We start from the raw sequence: 16,406 nt of genomic DNA, 5'->3' as shown, positions 1-16,406 counted from the left end.
TATGATTTTTAACATCTAATTTTTTCTAATGGTTAGAGACACCACTCGGGGAAAAAAAAAAGTGTCCTTCGCCAAATCTGTTGTAGTACCAAGGTTGACCTCTGAGAGGTAGCCTGCTGCCACAAGATTGCAGGAAAATACAAAGAAGAAGAAAGGGGACACTTAATTGCTTAGAGTCCTATAATGATTAATCAATATTGATTAGGATACGTTGTGATGCTAATACACAAACAGAGGACAATGAAGCAAGCCCAAAAAAAAGTCAGTCGCCTTTGTTTTGCATTTCTGGCGATGCTTGAGTTAGAAGTCTGAGCGGGATTCATGAATATCAATTAGGAGATCACACAAGAGAGAAGAAAGAGTGTCAGCAGCGATGGCAATGAAGACGACGCTGCCAGCAGAGTCAAAAGCAGACAGATTGTTTCTTTCCGCACCACCGCCGTGTTCGGGCTTGAATGCTCATGGGAGTTCCGAGATTAAGGATGTTTTCATAGTCCTCACAAATCGCATCCGCCTGACAAGTTTCAAAAACACAAGGATTTCATTTGCCCAATAAAAAAATCAGCCTTCTTATTATCACTTGCATCCAAGTTCTGGCAGGAACACAACATTTTTATTTTTCCTTTGCAAAAGCAATTGAGCTGTGGCAAGCTTTTTTTTTTCCCTTACATCAACATGTAACACATCATTGTTTTTGTTTTGTGTTTTTGTGGATGATAAAAGAAAGCGGCCGGAAGGCATTGTTGTTTTGTTCTCAGCAGTTTGACGAAGAGGGTGGACAGTAGGTTCTCGTTTTATTGATGCGCGTTTGCTCAAGTCAAATTGGAGGTTCGGGCCTCTGTTGCTATAGCGACACCATATTGAAGGGTGAGCACAGAGGGACCAATTATATTTACAGGACATGAAGAAATAGCCAATTTATTTGAAGGGAAATCCACATCGTGTAATTGCGACGATTATGAAGACATCTATGGAATGAAGATAGTCAAATGCAGCAGATAATCTTTTTGCTTAAGCAGCAGATGGCGAGAGATTTTCAAATGTATTCTTGCTGTACACCAGCATATGTGATCATATGCAGTTCAGGAGTAGTTTAAAACATATTTAGACATGATCACAAAAAAGTCTATCAAAAATAAATGATTGCCATATTACCAAGTTCTTTTTACTGTTTTGTAATTATTACGATTTCCTTAATAATTTTCCCCATCTTTTTTTCTGGTAAAAAAAAAAAAAAAAAGAAAATACACGCAATGACAGCTCATTAAAACATCAGTCAGTAATTATGATAATTCGACGTAAAGAATTGCGAGAATCAATCGCCACTGCTCAAAGAAAGAAAACAAAAACGATATCCCGGCTCGCGGCAAGAAATTTCACGGGTGTTTAATTAACTCAAATGATCTGCGCGGTTCATTGAAAGTCATTTTTATTTCCACCACTCGTACCGTTTTCATTCACCCACAACAAATGATATGCTATGAAGTGAACTTATAGTCTGCTGCTGTTACACAAGTGCAAAGCGGAGGGAGAAGGAAAGGCTTGTGTAATTATTGCAGCTTTTATGAAAATATGTCACATTTTGACAGCTATAGAGGGGAAGAAACATGAGCCTAATTTAACATTTCCTTGTAGGTGCTTCCATAAATGATGGATGATTGAATAGCATCGGCGCTACACACCACCAGTAACTTACAATCTACTGACGACAGTAAAAAAAAAAAAATTAAATAGACCCAAATGACAATCAATCTGCTTTCATGACGGACGACAACAAAAAAAGAGAATAATTCCTGATGAGAAACCTAAATCAGAGATTGTTAAAGATCAAAGATGAGTCTAATAAAATCCTTTTTGTTTTCCTTCTTGTTTTCAGATAGGCCTGATGAGTCCTTTGTCCTTTCTGTCCTTGATGACAGATCAATGATAAACATCAAGTCCTCTGCTGTCACTGAGCCAAAAAGGAAGAACATGGTGTCACTCCAGGTCAGTAAGTGTGAAAGTCATGGTGAGGTGGGTGGGTGGAGGTCTGGACAAACAATCTAAAGTGCACTTTATCTTCAATGCGTGTGAATCACCAGGGAGTCGGAGTGTTGTTTTGCTGTAGCCAAAAGCCACTCACGAGAAGAAAACAGATCACCTCGCCGCAACAATTTTATTGACGTTGCTCCATGGATTAAAAAAAGAAACCTCGAACGCATTTTGTTTCACTTACCATTAGCTAAAAGCATTAGCTCCTGATAAATGCTAACATTATAGGCACAGGAGTTATTTTTTAATAGCGTGTTTCATACACACGATGTGCTTCATATTAGTCCAAAAAACATTTAAAGGCAAACAAATTTAAGTCAGTCCATCCATTTTTATTTTTTTAAAGCACAATGCGGACCTTATGTTGAGATAATCACATAGCTTTGAAATCATCATTTATTGCCGCCCGGCGAAAGAATATGAGAGGAAAGATCTTGATCTTCCAGTGGCGTCTCACTCCGTCTCTCTCCGGAGTTGTCTGACAGTTCTGTCATGTGGAATCATGAGACGGACGATCTCATTAGAAGCCAGGGGAGATCCTCGCCGCTCGCACGCTGCGGTTGTTTGCCTCTCATGTCAAGTCAGCCCTTAATGACTGGATGTCTTTATTAACCTTTGCGCTGTTCGCTTACAAAAAGCCTCCGTGCGCTTTCTGCCTGTGCGGTCGTATTATGTATTGAGACTATATCGGCTCCTTGCTGACAGCGACACAGAGAGGTGAACTATCTATAATCACCAGAGCGGCGATAGCACGCTGACTCAATTGAGAGAGATTCGGAAGGGAAATATGGAGCTTAAAAGCAAGTGACTTGGCGTCATACTGAGCGAGAGGTGTGACTAGAATATTTGTGATGAAGAATGGCGACACCTATAAATAAACATCTTAGTCATTTTTAAAAAAAAGAAAAAAAAAAATATATATATAAATAAAATAAAATATTAAATGTACAGGAAAATAAATGAGGGAAAATTCTGCATTCAACTGCTCGCTCACTCATGTTTTGGCTTTCATCATATTACGCAGATGTTTTTCTCTAATCACAACAACCACTTTGCATCCTCTTCCTCGTCCTTTCGGTCGCTCCCCCTCCTTCCTCCTGAAGAGGTTGCGTCCTCTCGCGCCACTTTGCATCCCTTTTCATCCTCTCCCAATTCATTAAGTCCATTTTTTTCCACCCCGTGACGGCCCGTGTGTGCGCTTAAAACACATTTTTCAGTCAAATTAAATGAGCAATCAACGGAGAGGGCGACGAACAAAAGCAGACGGGGAGCATCAAGGTCAGACCGTGAATATTATATTACGGAACCTGTTTCCTCCCCTTTGCTCTCTCTCTTCGGCAAATTACGCATTGATCACAGCCCGAATAAAATCTGCTCAGAAAGCAGAACCTGATTGTTCAGCTTTCTGTTTTATTCATTTCATACGAGTGCCTGGTTGCCCAAAGTGACGTTTCCTCAACATGAAGCCCAAAGCTTCATTCTCACTTCTTCCATCCCCTTTTGTGCGGTTCACACCGTTGCATCATGGGAAATGGGATCCGACGGCGGGAAAATGGGCTCATCAAGTTGGTTACAGTCGAAGGAGCACCGACACTTTCATTATCTGCTGCCAGCGTGTCAGGAGAGAAAGGGATGAAAATTGTTGCAGAGGTCACGGTGGTGACCTTGACGCGGGCCGCTGTTGTGTAAATCATTTAAATTGGACCGTTGAAACGGACACATTTGCGCTGTTATTTTTATTTGATCCAATTAAATTGCCGTTCTTTCTACTGTAGACTGCCAAAATGTCACATTTTATAGGAACAACACCAACAACAAAAAAAGCACATCTAAAAGACAGACCCTGAGAAGAGAGAGTCACTGCAAGCAAAATAAGAACCAGTATCTTTCCAAAGGACTCTTTTATCCATAGCTGCCAGACATGAGAGGTTCTCCTTTTTTTTTTTTGGGCCACATGTGACATGAATAATTCACAAGCAGCCCTTTCAGCGCGCATCTGTCCACAGACGGATGGCGTCGCCTCGGCACGGGCTCGCGTGAAGGGAGGGATGCAATTCAATTATACGTGCAAAGGGAGATTTCACTCCTCCGTCGCTGATCATGTCAGCTGCAGATAATCAATAATGAAAGGTGGCCGCTCAATTATGGATGACAATCGAATGCACTCAAAAGAAACTGTTGACGTTTGAAGCAGCCGTTTTGTCCTTTTCCAAAGGTCCTTCGAAGACTTGGAGATTTTCCCACTAATGGGCTGAGCATGGCGAATTTTTATGACTCCCCAAGGTCACAGCTTGACCAAACATCTCGTGTCTGATGATGATAATCGCACTCTGGAGAAATTCAGGGGTCTCGCTTCTGGCCGCTTTTTTTAATTGAAGTTTTCGTAGTCATTTGCAGACATGGAAACAAAACAACAAAATGTCTTATTAATGGACGCTCAGCCTTGTTAAAAGCTGTCTCGTTTAGGCAGTAAAAGGCTCCAGCCGCATTGATGAGCGCCATTTTAGTGGACAAATTACGCCCAATTTGTGTGAAGAGGCAGCACAAGACTGATTGCAAGCATCTTCCCACACAATTGCGGCCAATATTACACACATTTTCCTCACTCCCTCTATTTACTTATTGATTTGTTTCAAGTCAGGGCTAAAAAAAAAAAAACGTAATCGTGCTGAGACTTAAAGCTCTCATTGCCCCTGCCTCGCAGGAAAGCTGTTAAAAGCGCTTGGTAATCACCTCAGCCATGTCTGCTGAGGTGCGACATTAAAATGCCCCTTTGCAAATTCACCAAACCAAAGAAAAGTGCAAATTTGCTGCTTTTAGAGCACACGTGGGCAGTAATCGTGCAGCGTTTCTATTGTCTTGCTGGTATTGGCATGTTTGAGTCATCGGAGACTAGTACAACACTGCCAGTATCCTGTATATCTGTTTTTCTTCCTGCTGTCCCTGTAGGCTCATTTATGTTCAACTCAAGAGGTGATGCTTTGCAAAGATAAAATACAATTCCACTCCCGAGGTGTCACGTACCGCAGATGAGCAAGAAAGGAACTCAAGTAAATCTGCTGGCAACGTACGGGGGAAAAATGTTGGCACAATGTAAACTTTATTTTGCAGTGTTAACAATTGTTGGCAGTGACTTCAACCACACAAGCCGCTCACCAGCAATCTGTTTCAGGTTCTTCGATGTGTCTGCAACAAAGCTGTTTCCTTCGGGCGATGTTGCCATGCCAACCGCACGCTCATACAACCAAGTGAAATGTGAATCCAAAAGATGTCAGATACATTCTACACTCTGCTCGCTTTATTCCCCCTAACCGTATGTCATCACAAAGAAGCTTTTCAAGTGTAAGTTACAAAAATGAACTTCAGCAGCGCAACTCAAAAAAGAAATCTAACACAAGTCAACACATTTGAGTATACAAAAAAACAAACATTTTTTTGTGCCATATAAGCACAAATCTATCGAAGGAAAACGGGCCCCGGAACTCTACCTTGGGGAACCTCATCAATCATGTCATTACTTTTAAACCTGGCAACATAGTTAGAGTTTAACTTGAACCCAGCGAGCCATAAAATGACAACCAGCCCTTAACTAACAATCATGTGGTGACTTTATACTTTTATCAGTGTGTTATTCTCACTGCTGGATACCGTAAAAGTGACATTCTATACCGCCTAAACTGCCTCTGCTATATTTTCTCTGTGTTCCCTTGCTAACACTAAAGTGAATGTTGCATGGACTGGATTCATTTTTCTGCTTTGACTGTTTCCGCTCAATTTCCCTTTTTTTTTCTCTCTATCACAGTGTTCCCCGAGTGCCCATCAGTCTCATCCATCTGCTTCCAGCATCTTCATCCTGACGAGCGCAAAGCCGTCGTTGCCATGGAGAGGACGGGCAGCACGACCTCGGCTAATTAAATTTAGGTAACATTTCACAACACAGCGGCTCGCATCAGCGCAGATGGCAAATGGGGTTCGGAGTCATTCAGGTTCCTATGTGGGAAGCCTGTTGGGTACTTTGGACCTCGTAACAGCTGGCCCTGTGGATTTAATGTGACCATCAATGTTGTGATGTGTACTGATGATTTCTGGCAGTTCTTTGCAAAAAGGCTTCATTGGTTCTGCTGGAAACATCCATCTTGGACTCAAAATTGGAAATTATAAAGCACAGTGATGCATTGTTGTAAAAAAAAAAAAAAAAAAAAAAAAAAAAAGGTTGTCTTTAGCATTTCAAAGGATGGAAGAAAAGTCTTTTTGATGAATTGCAACATTTCTCTGCTTCACCGATGATGTAAGAGCAGTGCAAGATACGTTCACAAAATGCTGCAGGACAAAAAAAACCTTTTTTTTTTCTTTTTCTGAAATAATTCTCTCCTTTTGTCATGTGTAGCAACTCACACACGGTTTTTGATGGTTGCAAACTTGCCATAGCACATAGAAAGCAAGGGCAAAAGAAATTGTGGGACATTGTGCTGTCGCAGCAAAGCTACCAATGAATGGCCTCGAGAAAAAGCGATTGAAAATTGCGCTGAAGTGGACCACTGGCTGGTTCAGATAATTCACTCGAACGACTACCCAACAGAATTTTAAAATTTGTTTTTACAGTGTAACTTGGATTGCTGAGTACGCAATTTGTTGTCGTCTCTGACAGCAAATATTTTTTTCCCCTTATGCTCCAAGTACTGCCAATAACAAAAGTGACACCGTTCTGCACACTCATGAATGATGGAGCAGTTTGTCAGGCGGCCATGTGGCCTCAGCGCCGACCGATGGTATCGGGCCTCGTTTTCAGCTGCTCAAGTGTCCTAATGGGACTCGCGCTGCAAATGACGGCGCACTTTTATCGCTCACCTTTTCACCTAGCTCGCAATTAAATGAGCCACCTAATCCCACCAGAGGCAGGCCGCCACCAAATTTATGTATTTACACTCACGGACCACTTCAATAGAGACACCAATCTAATGAGACTGGATTCAAGACTTCCAAACTTTAATTAATGCTCAATGTTAGAAAGAACACCTCTCTGACCTTGAGCATTAATTCCCAATAAGTGCGGTAATCGAGAGTTATTAGCATGCTAATTGCTTTGCAATTTAAAAATGATGATTGCGATCGACATATTCATCATTGCCTCAATTCCCTGCTGTTTTTGTGCAAGATGGTGTATCCTGTTTATTTAGCACGTTGGACTGAAATGTGGCTGGCCTGGCTGTATTTGTTGACAGGCTTGGGATTTGTTTAATCATATCGCTGCATGCTGATAGAGCTTCTCCCTTCTCCTGCCCCCGTGCTGAGAATTTCAATGAATTCTGTGAGTCTGACTCACTCCCAGTTTTTACTGTGCAGTTTTTAAATAAGCGCTTGTAATTTGATTTATTTGATATCTTCTCTGTGCACATCTAATCTTTATGAATGTTTGGAAGTGAGAATTGTTTCAACCTGTCAAAAGTAGAAATATCTACTCCCCAGCATGCACTTTCTAGCGACTGGGAGATTTAACAAATAGATAGCGTTTTGGAAATTGTTTCTACACTGGGAACACGATTACTTTTGGAATATTTGACAAATAGTAGCTAGATAACAGAGGCGATTTGATTTTCAATGGCTTTTAGACAGGAATCTTCTCGAGCGCAGTAAGTGCTCTTTTGATTTAAAAAGATGCGAGAGCCTAGATAGCAGAGGCGTACATCTATCTTCTTGAGAACGAAATGGGAGCAGGCTCTAACTAAATAAGAAGAGTATGTGCGGTGTTCCTCTGGGTATAGTTCTAGGGGCCTTGTTGTTGTTGTTTTTTGCATTTAATATTCACCAATATTCAATACCTCTATATTTAAAATCTGATTTTGTCATTCTTTGAAATGTTATTCCCTGTTCATTTTTTTAATTTTTTTTTTAATTTATTTACGTCTGACTAAGCAACATCCTGAATGTTTTAGTCTTAAACTTTTGTTCCAACCAGACCATCTGCTCATCCTGATTTACACGACCCGAACATAAAATTGATAGATTAAATGAGATAAATGCCAGATTAGAGCCGGCTGGTAAAAAAATAAAATATAACAAATCGAAGGACGACTCTCCTTCCCGCTAATAAAGCGCGTATAGGAGCCTGAGAAAAGGGAGACTGTAATCTGCCAGGCACCCCTTGTGGGCAACAAGATTGTAATGTAATGCTCAGGCCCACCGTCCCAGGAGGATGGACAATAAGCGCACAAAACAAATTGAACTGAGAGAACGCATCAAATCTCAGGTTATCCGTCTTTTCTGCTGTGCTTTTTTTTGTGTGGTAGCCTTTGCAGACTGGAGAAGGGCAAAAACACATTGAGCCCGGGGATTTTCCTCTTTTTCCCTTCACAAGCAATTTGATAGGGATAAAAGAAAAATATTGATTTGGTGCTATTTGGATTCATATGAGAGTCCCCTGCTTTCACTGTCTCAGTCTAGACAATGAGGCTCACATACCTGGTGGAAACTCAATGCCGCATGATTCACTCCAGAAAAAAAAAAAACACATCAAAATCGGGTTGAGTCTTAATGCAACAGGCGAGCATGACTGAATGAGCTCCGTCATCATAATTAACATTATATTCTCAAAGGAAAATAGCGCCGTCCTTGGCAGCCTTAAGGGTGAGACAGTGGACAGCAATGAGCAGACAAAGCTACCGTATTTTCCGCCCTAAAAGGCGCACCTAAAAACCTAAAATTTTCTCAAAAGCCGACAGTGCGCCTTATAGGCCAGTGCGCCTTATATATGGATCAACTGATGAATTTGTTGATCCATACTGGTTGTACACAGTGCTCTGCCAAAATGTTTCAGTACGTTTTAGTACGACTAATAAATTACAAGGTCGCATCGCTTCCCAGCATTACGGCAACTGTAGTCAGGGGGCGTCACCGAATAGCTGTTGTACCCGCGAGGCTATTTCCTGTCAAAATAGGCTGCTCTGTTAATGTTTCGAGTAAATCTACGGATCGATATGGAAGGGAAACATAGGTAAGTAGTACCAATGCGTTAGATCGAACTTTAGTCAGTTCCGATCATTTTATAGGAGATCGTTTGAGAAACGCGATTGTTTACACTTTGCTGAGGCTCATGGGAGATTGCGAGGTGAGGCTCGTGAGACTTTGCGGATGGCTAATGCTATTGCGATAGCTGCTATACGTACCAGGCTATTTCATGTCAAAATAGGCTGCTCTGTTAATGTTTCGAGTAAATCTACGGATCGATATGGAAGGGAAACATAGGTAAGTAGTACAAATGCGTTGGATCGAACTTTAGTCAGTTCCGATCATTTTATAGGAGATCGTTTGAGAAACGCGATTGTTTACACTTTGCTGAGGCTCATGGGAGATTGCGAGGTGAGGCTCGTGAGACTTTGCGGATGGCTAATGCTATTGCGATAGCTGCTATACGTACCAGGCTATTTCATGTCAAAATAGGCTGCTCTGTTAATGTTTCGAGTAAATCTACGGATCGATATGGAAGGGAAACATAGGTAAGTAGTACCAATGCGTTGGATCGAACTTTAGTCAGTTCCGATCATTTTATAGGAGATCGTTTGAGAAACGCGATTGTTTACACTTTGCTGAGGCTCATGGGAGATTGCGAGGTGAGGCTCGTGAGACTTTGCGGATGGCTAATGCTATTGCGATAGCTGCTATACGTACCAGGCTATTTCATGTCAAAATAGGCTGCTCTGTTAATGTTTCGAGTAAATCTACGGATCGATATGGAAGGGAAACATAGGTAAGTAGTACCAATGCGTTGGATCGAACTTTAGTCAGTTCCGATCATTTTATAGGAGATCGTTTGAGAAACGCGATTGTTTACACTTCGCTGAGGCTCGTGAGACTTTGCGGATGGCTAATGCTATTGCGATAGCTGCTATACGTACCAGGCTATTTCATGTCAAAATAGGCTGCTCTGTTAATGTTTCGAGTAAATCTACGGATCGATATGGAAGGGAAACATAGGTAAGTAGTACCAATGCGTTAGATCGAACTTTAGTCAGTTCTGATCATTTTATAGGAGATCGTTTGAGAAACGCGATTGTTTATAGAGGGCTCGTTGGTTATTGGCTAGTGGATGCATACCGCAACCCTAGTCAACCTCAGTTTGATGCAGTATAGCTTCTATTTTATGCGCCTTATAAGCCGGTGCGCCTTATATATGGACAAAGTTTTAAAATGGGCCGTTCATTGAAGGTGCGCCTTATAACCCGGTGCGCCTTTTAGGGCGGAAAATACGGTATTTTGTTTCACGAGACAATGAGGAACGAGTGATAGCTTGTTGCTTTTTGGTGACGGATTTGTTTTGTATCTTTCTATCGATATAAAACATATAACTGTATTCTCAATCCCAAACTATCTATTCGAATTAATTCCTCGTGCGCTTGCTTCATCTTATTATTTTATTGGCATATTGGGCATATTGTGCCCTATGAAGGCTGCCTAGCAACAAGTGACTATCAAATGGAATATATTTTAATGTTCAGCTAGGCTGCCAGAATTGAGGTTAGACATACATTTGAAATGATGTTTCCTTGTTGGTGTCATTTATACATTTGTATTGAAGTCGTGTACTTTTCCTGATGCTGTTTTTATTTATTTTCAGATCAAACCACTACCTTGGAAGTCAGAGGCATCACAGTGGTGGCCCTTGATTGCATGAGTTCCTTCTGCCATTAGGAAGAGGTGGTCGTAATCATGCCGCCTTTACACACATTCTCCCTTTTATGAGGTAGGAGGAGCTTGTGGCACGGGGATGCTGCTCAATGCAGCAGTCCCGTCAAAACCTCCGGGTCCCACCCCCCATCTCCTGCCCCCGCCTCTTCCTCCCCCACCCTACCTCTCCATCTAGAGCAGCCCTGTTATCACTTCCATCTGCGCGCCCTGGCTCTTGGCTCTCCCAGCCCCGACGCCTCTGATAAATATGATCATCCGAGGACTGCATTCCGCTGCTACATAAGGTAAGATGATTTGTGTATCAACCATCGGAAAGCTTTTTTTGGGGTTGAAGTGAAGCTTTAAGAAAGAAGTGCCTTCTTCTCCCTTTGTCTAAAATGCACGCATGTGCTTTGTGCATGCAGACGCATTCGGGTGCGCCGCTCCGATCCAAAAATGATGGGCAAAAAAAAAAAAAAAAGCGTGTCTTCAACTTGTAGGATGTCGTCATTTGTCAACTTTTAACAAGACTGCTTGCGTTTTGCAATTTGCGCTTGTTTGCAGGAATTTACTCCAGCAAGACAATCACAATGCATCTCACGGCCGTGCTCTTGTTTGTAGCCGTGACGGGCGTCGCTGGAGGTAATGCCGTGAGACATGCATCACGTTGTCAACTCTGGCAGCTTTTTTTTTTTTTTTTAAATTCAACAACAACATGAATAAAACAATACGTCTCTCTTTCTCTCTCCTGAGCTTGGGGATGCAGCTGCAACGCCGAGAATGGATTTTGTGAGAAAACTGGAAAGTGCAGGTAGTGATTCTTGTGATAAGAAAAACTCATATCCTGTGTTTTCAATACATCACTGGAGCGCTCGGGTATTGTTTATAATCCATCAACTGCCTTTTGTTTATCCACATAATGGATTTTCTGGCCATCATCAAAGCCTCATCTCAGCACGCTGGCATTATGAGGACAAGAGTGGTCGGTATATTAATAGTTCAGGATTGTTCCCCATTTTTTTTTTTCTTTTTTTTTTTTTCCCCCTTTTCACAGGTGCAAACCAGGCTGGCAGGGAGACCACTGCGAGCGCTGCATCCGTTTCCCGGGCTGCCTGCACGGCTCTTGCGAGAAAGCGTGGCAGTGTGTGTGTCAACAGGGCTGGGTGGGCAGCTTATGTGACCAAGGTGAGGCCCCCCCCCCCCCCCCCCACACACACACACACAGCAGCAAACATGCCCACAGCTTCGGGTGAGTCACACTCAGCCCCGGGGGGCGGACGTGAAATATACTGTCATGTATTTTTAGATGGAGGGGGGGAGGGTGCCTAAAGAAGGTTGCTAAAGGTGACCCTCTTCACTTGTTAACAAGGTACTTGAGCGCACGTTCCACATTATACAGTGTATAATTTGGGTGTTAGAGCCACGAATGCTGCAGTGGCAGAGTGGAAATAAAGGACACGGGGAGAAACGTTGCCAAGCACGTGGGAAGAAAGCGAGAGGGTAGGAATAAAAGAGAGGAGGGGGGGTAGAAAGACTTGTCACAGCTAAAAAGATATTTTTGTGCGTGTCACCACAGATACTCGCCTATGCTCGTCACGGCCTTGCTCTGGGAATGCCACCTGCATCGAGACCGGAGAGGGGGGATACTTGTGCGTCTGTCCTCAAGGTTTCACCGGACCAACCTGTCAGCTGAGGAGGAATATCTGTCACAGTGATGGGTATGACAATTGATTTCACTTTTTCAAATTGAAATTTGAAGCTATTGTCCCTTGAAGGCAACCGTATTCCACGATGAAGACACACAAATTGACCTCAGCGACTAAGCATCATAAAAGCGGCGCTTTAAAGAGGACATATAATGGGAAGTTGACTTTTTCATTGCTTGTTTACAAATAGCTCCGTCTCTTAAGGCCCGGCGTGCCCATCAAGTGTGAAATTACACAACCAATTAATTTTTGTGAGTGGCTCACGTCAGAAAATTGTTTTGGTGATGCCACACTGTTAAGGGGGGGGGAACAGTCATGCATGACAATGAGCCCCCGCCCCCCAGCTGCTTTGACAGTTTAGAGAAATCAATGTTTCAGTTTGAAGCGATATAATTAGTGATCCTTGGGATATTTTCAGGAAAGGGTTAGGGTAAAAAAAAATTGTGTTACAACGGCATATCACGTATCCTTCAATATTTTAAAGTCGTAAAAGAGCTATTTTTTTTTGTATTCAGGGAGGTTAATCAGTCGATATGAAATGACAAAAAGATGCAAGGTATTCATTCCAGTCAACATTTCAACAAAAACAAGAGTAGATGTGAAATGACTTCTTTTTTCCCCACCTGAAGTTCAGTGTTGTCGACAAGTCAAGGCGCATCAAGTGAGCCGACAGATGTGACAAAATGAACAGTCTCTCGCCTTGACACAAGCAAGTGCGAAAATGATGGGATGACAAATAAGACAGGTAGAATGGTGACATGGACCTCTGGCCTCTGCACCCTCGGGGTTATTTTTTAGCTGGATTCAAAATCAATAGTCATACCATCCATCCGTCCAATGAGTGACCCAATCCACTGTCAGTGATGACCTTCATGACCCTGTGAGCGTCATCTCCTCTGTTCTGTCTTTCAGCTCTCCTTGCCAGAATGGAGGTACTTGTACCGAAACGGGTGACTCCTTGGAAGCCCACTCCTCCTGTTTGTGCCCCCCTGGATTTTCCGGAAACTTCTGTGAGATCACTCCTGACGTCTGTCGATCTAACCCGTGTCTAAACGGCGGCAACTGCACCAACCACGAGGCGACCTTCACGTGCTCCTGCCCACCAGGCTTCGTGGGGTTGACTTGCAACGACACCGGCTTCTCTCCGTGCGCCGCAGCGCCCTGCGCCAGCGGATCCACGTGCGTGAGCCAACCTGACGGAAACTTCCGCTGCCTTTGCCCCAAATGGTTTTCAGGCCCGCTGTGTTCCACACAGCACCGTCCGAAAGCCAAACCCAAACAGCCCGCCGCCAAGCCCATGGACCACAGGGTGTTTTCGCTGACTCCGCAGCACTACTCGCTCCCCGCCCACGCCTTCCACAAGCTCCTCCAACCGCCAGAAAGGGATCTTCTCAAGATCACGCTTAAAGAGACGGTGCACCACTCCCCCGGCATGCTGTCCAGCCACGGTCAGCTTGTTTGTTTCGGCATGCTGGCCCTGCTCACCTGCCTGGTCATCCTGGCCACCTCGGCCATCGTCCTGTTCGGCCGCTGCGAGGCGTGGCTGGCCAACGCCAAGTACAGCAAGCTCGTGAGGCAGCAGAGGGAGCACCTGCTGAAGGAGGCGACCGGAGCGAGCCACGAGGAGACGGAACACTCGGTGAACATCATCCTCCCGGAGAAGATCAGACTGAACAGCTTCGGGAGAAACTATACCTCCATCTGACCTTAGAAAAGTGTTGCAGTGAATGTCAAGCAGAAGCGGACCTTGAATGTACAGTCGAGCACAAACATGACACTGGATTGTGGGGGTTCTCAAACTGTTTGGGTCCAGGGACCCTTTACAGGGGAGACCTTTTTCCAAGGACCTCTCTCAAAAACGTCAATAAACATAACCGCAGTATGCCTCAGGAATCATTCAGATTTTGAATGTTTCAATCTACTGGACAGAAATGAAAGGAAGTAACTTCAATTGAATTAATTATAATATTTGTCCATCATCAGCTGACATTATTTTTGTGGACCCCCAAGTTACAACTCGTGGAGCCCTGGTGATCTGAGGACCCCAGTTTGAGAACCACTGACGTGTGACATTATGAAAAATGTATGATACCAAATAGCAACGTGTTCTGTGCCATTCCACTATGATATTAGTTCAGTATATGCAAATGTTTTCATACCATATGGACCAGTGTGCATTGTCCATGTTGATGAATGCAAAAACTTGTTGCCAAAAGATAATAATAATGTTCTACATTGTGATTTCCTGAGAATGTTGTTGAAGTGCTCATATAAAAATGTAAACACTTGAAGAGATTTTTAAAGATGAAGTGCATATTGTATATTTATCATTTTATAACCTTGTTCATTATTATTATTATTGATTGTTATTGATTGTTTTGGACCCCATTTGAAGTTTCTGTGCAATTTTACTTATGAATCAATCTGCAAAATGTCCTCCAGGCTGCCACCTTTCAAAAATCATATATGTAACTATATCTATCTATATAAATGTGCTGATGCTGTGTGTCATTTTGTGAGAGTCACACTTGTGCAGCATAGAAGCAGTATGGAAAAATATTCTGATTTATTAGCTGGTGACATATGAATATAGGTTCACGGTTATATACAATGACATACTTATGTTTTCCTGTTTTTCAGAACCATTCCCCTCTCATAATTTGTTGAAGTCACACTGAATTCAGCTGCATCAAATAAAGAACAATATAAAAGTGTAAAGTGCTTCAATAATCAACATATAAGAATAAATAAAAATAAACTGGGGTGACATGCCAGGAAAAAAAAACTGGCAAAAACGTAACTGATTCAATTGGAACAACAAATATAACCATGTACGTATGTATAGTAATTTTTTTAATGAATGAATGAATGAATGAATGAACGAATGAATGGATGGACGAATGAATGAATGAATGAATGAATGACCATGTTGTATAGTAAGGCGATTCAAATCTTGACCGCAGGCTTTTACTCCATTTATCACTTTGCTGCCTTACCTTGTTACTTTGTCTATCAGATTTTCAAGCTTGTCTCAAACAACATTATACTGACGAATAACATTCAGCATCGAGATAAGATGTCAAAGCAAATACAAGACAGGTGACATGTTATTGAATAAGTATGCACTCCCCTCTACACGTCGTAGTAAACTCGAGTTCTAGTCTTTGTCTCCCTCTAGTGGACAAACCTTTACAGCAGCAAAACCTTTACAAGTCACCCTGAGGGGAAAAATGAAATAATTTTGTTCAAAGAATTCTTAAAGCCTCTTAAAATGTTGCTTTACAGGTTGAGAAAAAACATGGAAACTTTATATGCATATAAAGACAAGGTTGAGTATATTGAGAGAAAGGCACGTTAAAGATACTGTGGACTTAACTGAGCATGTTACGTTGAAGTTTCAGTGAGGAAGGTCAAAAACGTCATGGTGTAATCTGCACTACAGCCACAAGGCGTCGCTCTTTCATAGTCAGTGGTCAATGCTGGTGTTGTTGGTACTATTTTTACAGATTAACAATAGAATTGAAAGAGACAACCAATTAATGGCTTGTTTATTTTTTTTACAGATTAAAACTATATGATTATAAACAGTTCAAGGAAAAAGCAAAACTAGTTGTTGACGATGGTCAGCCATTCATGAACGCTTGATACAGAGCCCCAAACATAACTTTAACATGTACACAGAGAGCTTTTTGTGTACTGGGGCCCTCACCACACATGTTCATGGCTTTTTATGACCTCCGGAGAGGGGGCCCTTCTCCTTCAAATGGCTCCTTGCCAAGTTATGAAAGAAAAGCAGAGCAGCACACGTTAACCCTTGACCCTTTGCCGTGACGGATGAGGCGCAACGTGCACATGGAAAGAATCCAGAGTGCTTTCCTTTGAGGGGTGAGCACATTATATCCAGTTACAGTATTCTTTGTTTTAGGTTGGCACCCCACACTCACCTCAAATGATTTCCAGATGAGCAGTGAAGCCAGGACACTTAGCTCACACTCATACAGCATCGAC

The 16,406-nt window shown here is 42.5% G+C and overlaps 1 protein-coding gene across 7 annotated transcripts in view; it reads left to right on the top strand.

Moving 5' to 3' along the window:
* wdr25 (WD repeat domain 25) overlaps positions 1 to 15,246 on the top strand; it is a 51,168-nt gene extending 35,922 nt beyond the window's left edge. For 6 of the 7 annotated variants that reach the window (XR_005096227.1, XR_005096226.1, XR_005096229.1 and 3 more), the window contains one exon: positions 1,877 to 1,963. Coding sequence is in view for 1 of the 7 variants with exons in the window: in XM_037241047.1 (XP_037096942.1) it covers positions 11,283 to 11,334; positions 11,446 to 11,503; positions 11,747 to 11,877; positions 12,269 to 12,410; positions 13,311 to 14,103 (1,176 nt within the window). In the remaining 6 variants the exon portion in view is untranslated. Of the gene's footprint in view, positions 1 to 1,876; positions 2,014 to 5,203; positions 5,374 to 5,833; positions 5,953 to 10,642; positions 10,998 to 11,256; positions 11,335 to 11,445; positions 11,504 to 11,746; positions 11,878 to 12,268; positions 12,411 to 13,310 lie in introns of those variants that run through there. The other variant, XM_037241047.1, reaches the window with a different exon arrangement.
* The last annotated feature ends 1,160 nt before the right edge of the window (positions 15,247 to 16,406 follow it).

The sequence above is a fragment of the Syngnathus acus genome, chromosome 22, assembly GCF_901709675.1.
Source record: "Syngnathus acus chromosome 22, fSynAcu1.2, whole genome shotgun sequence".
Classification (NCBI taxonomy): Eukaryota; Metazoa; Chordata; class Actinopteri; order Syngnathiformes; family Syngnathidae; genus Syngnathus; species Syngnathus acus.
The sequence above is the reverse complement of the archived record's forward strand: the minus strand, read 5'-3'. Positions and strand labels throughout refer to the sequence as shown.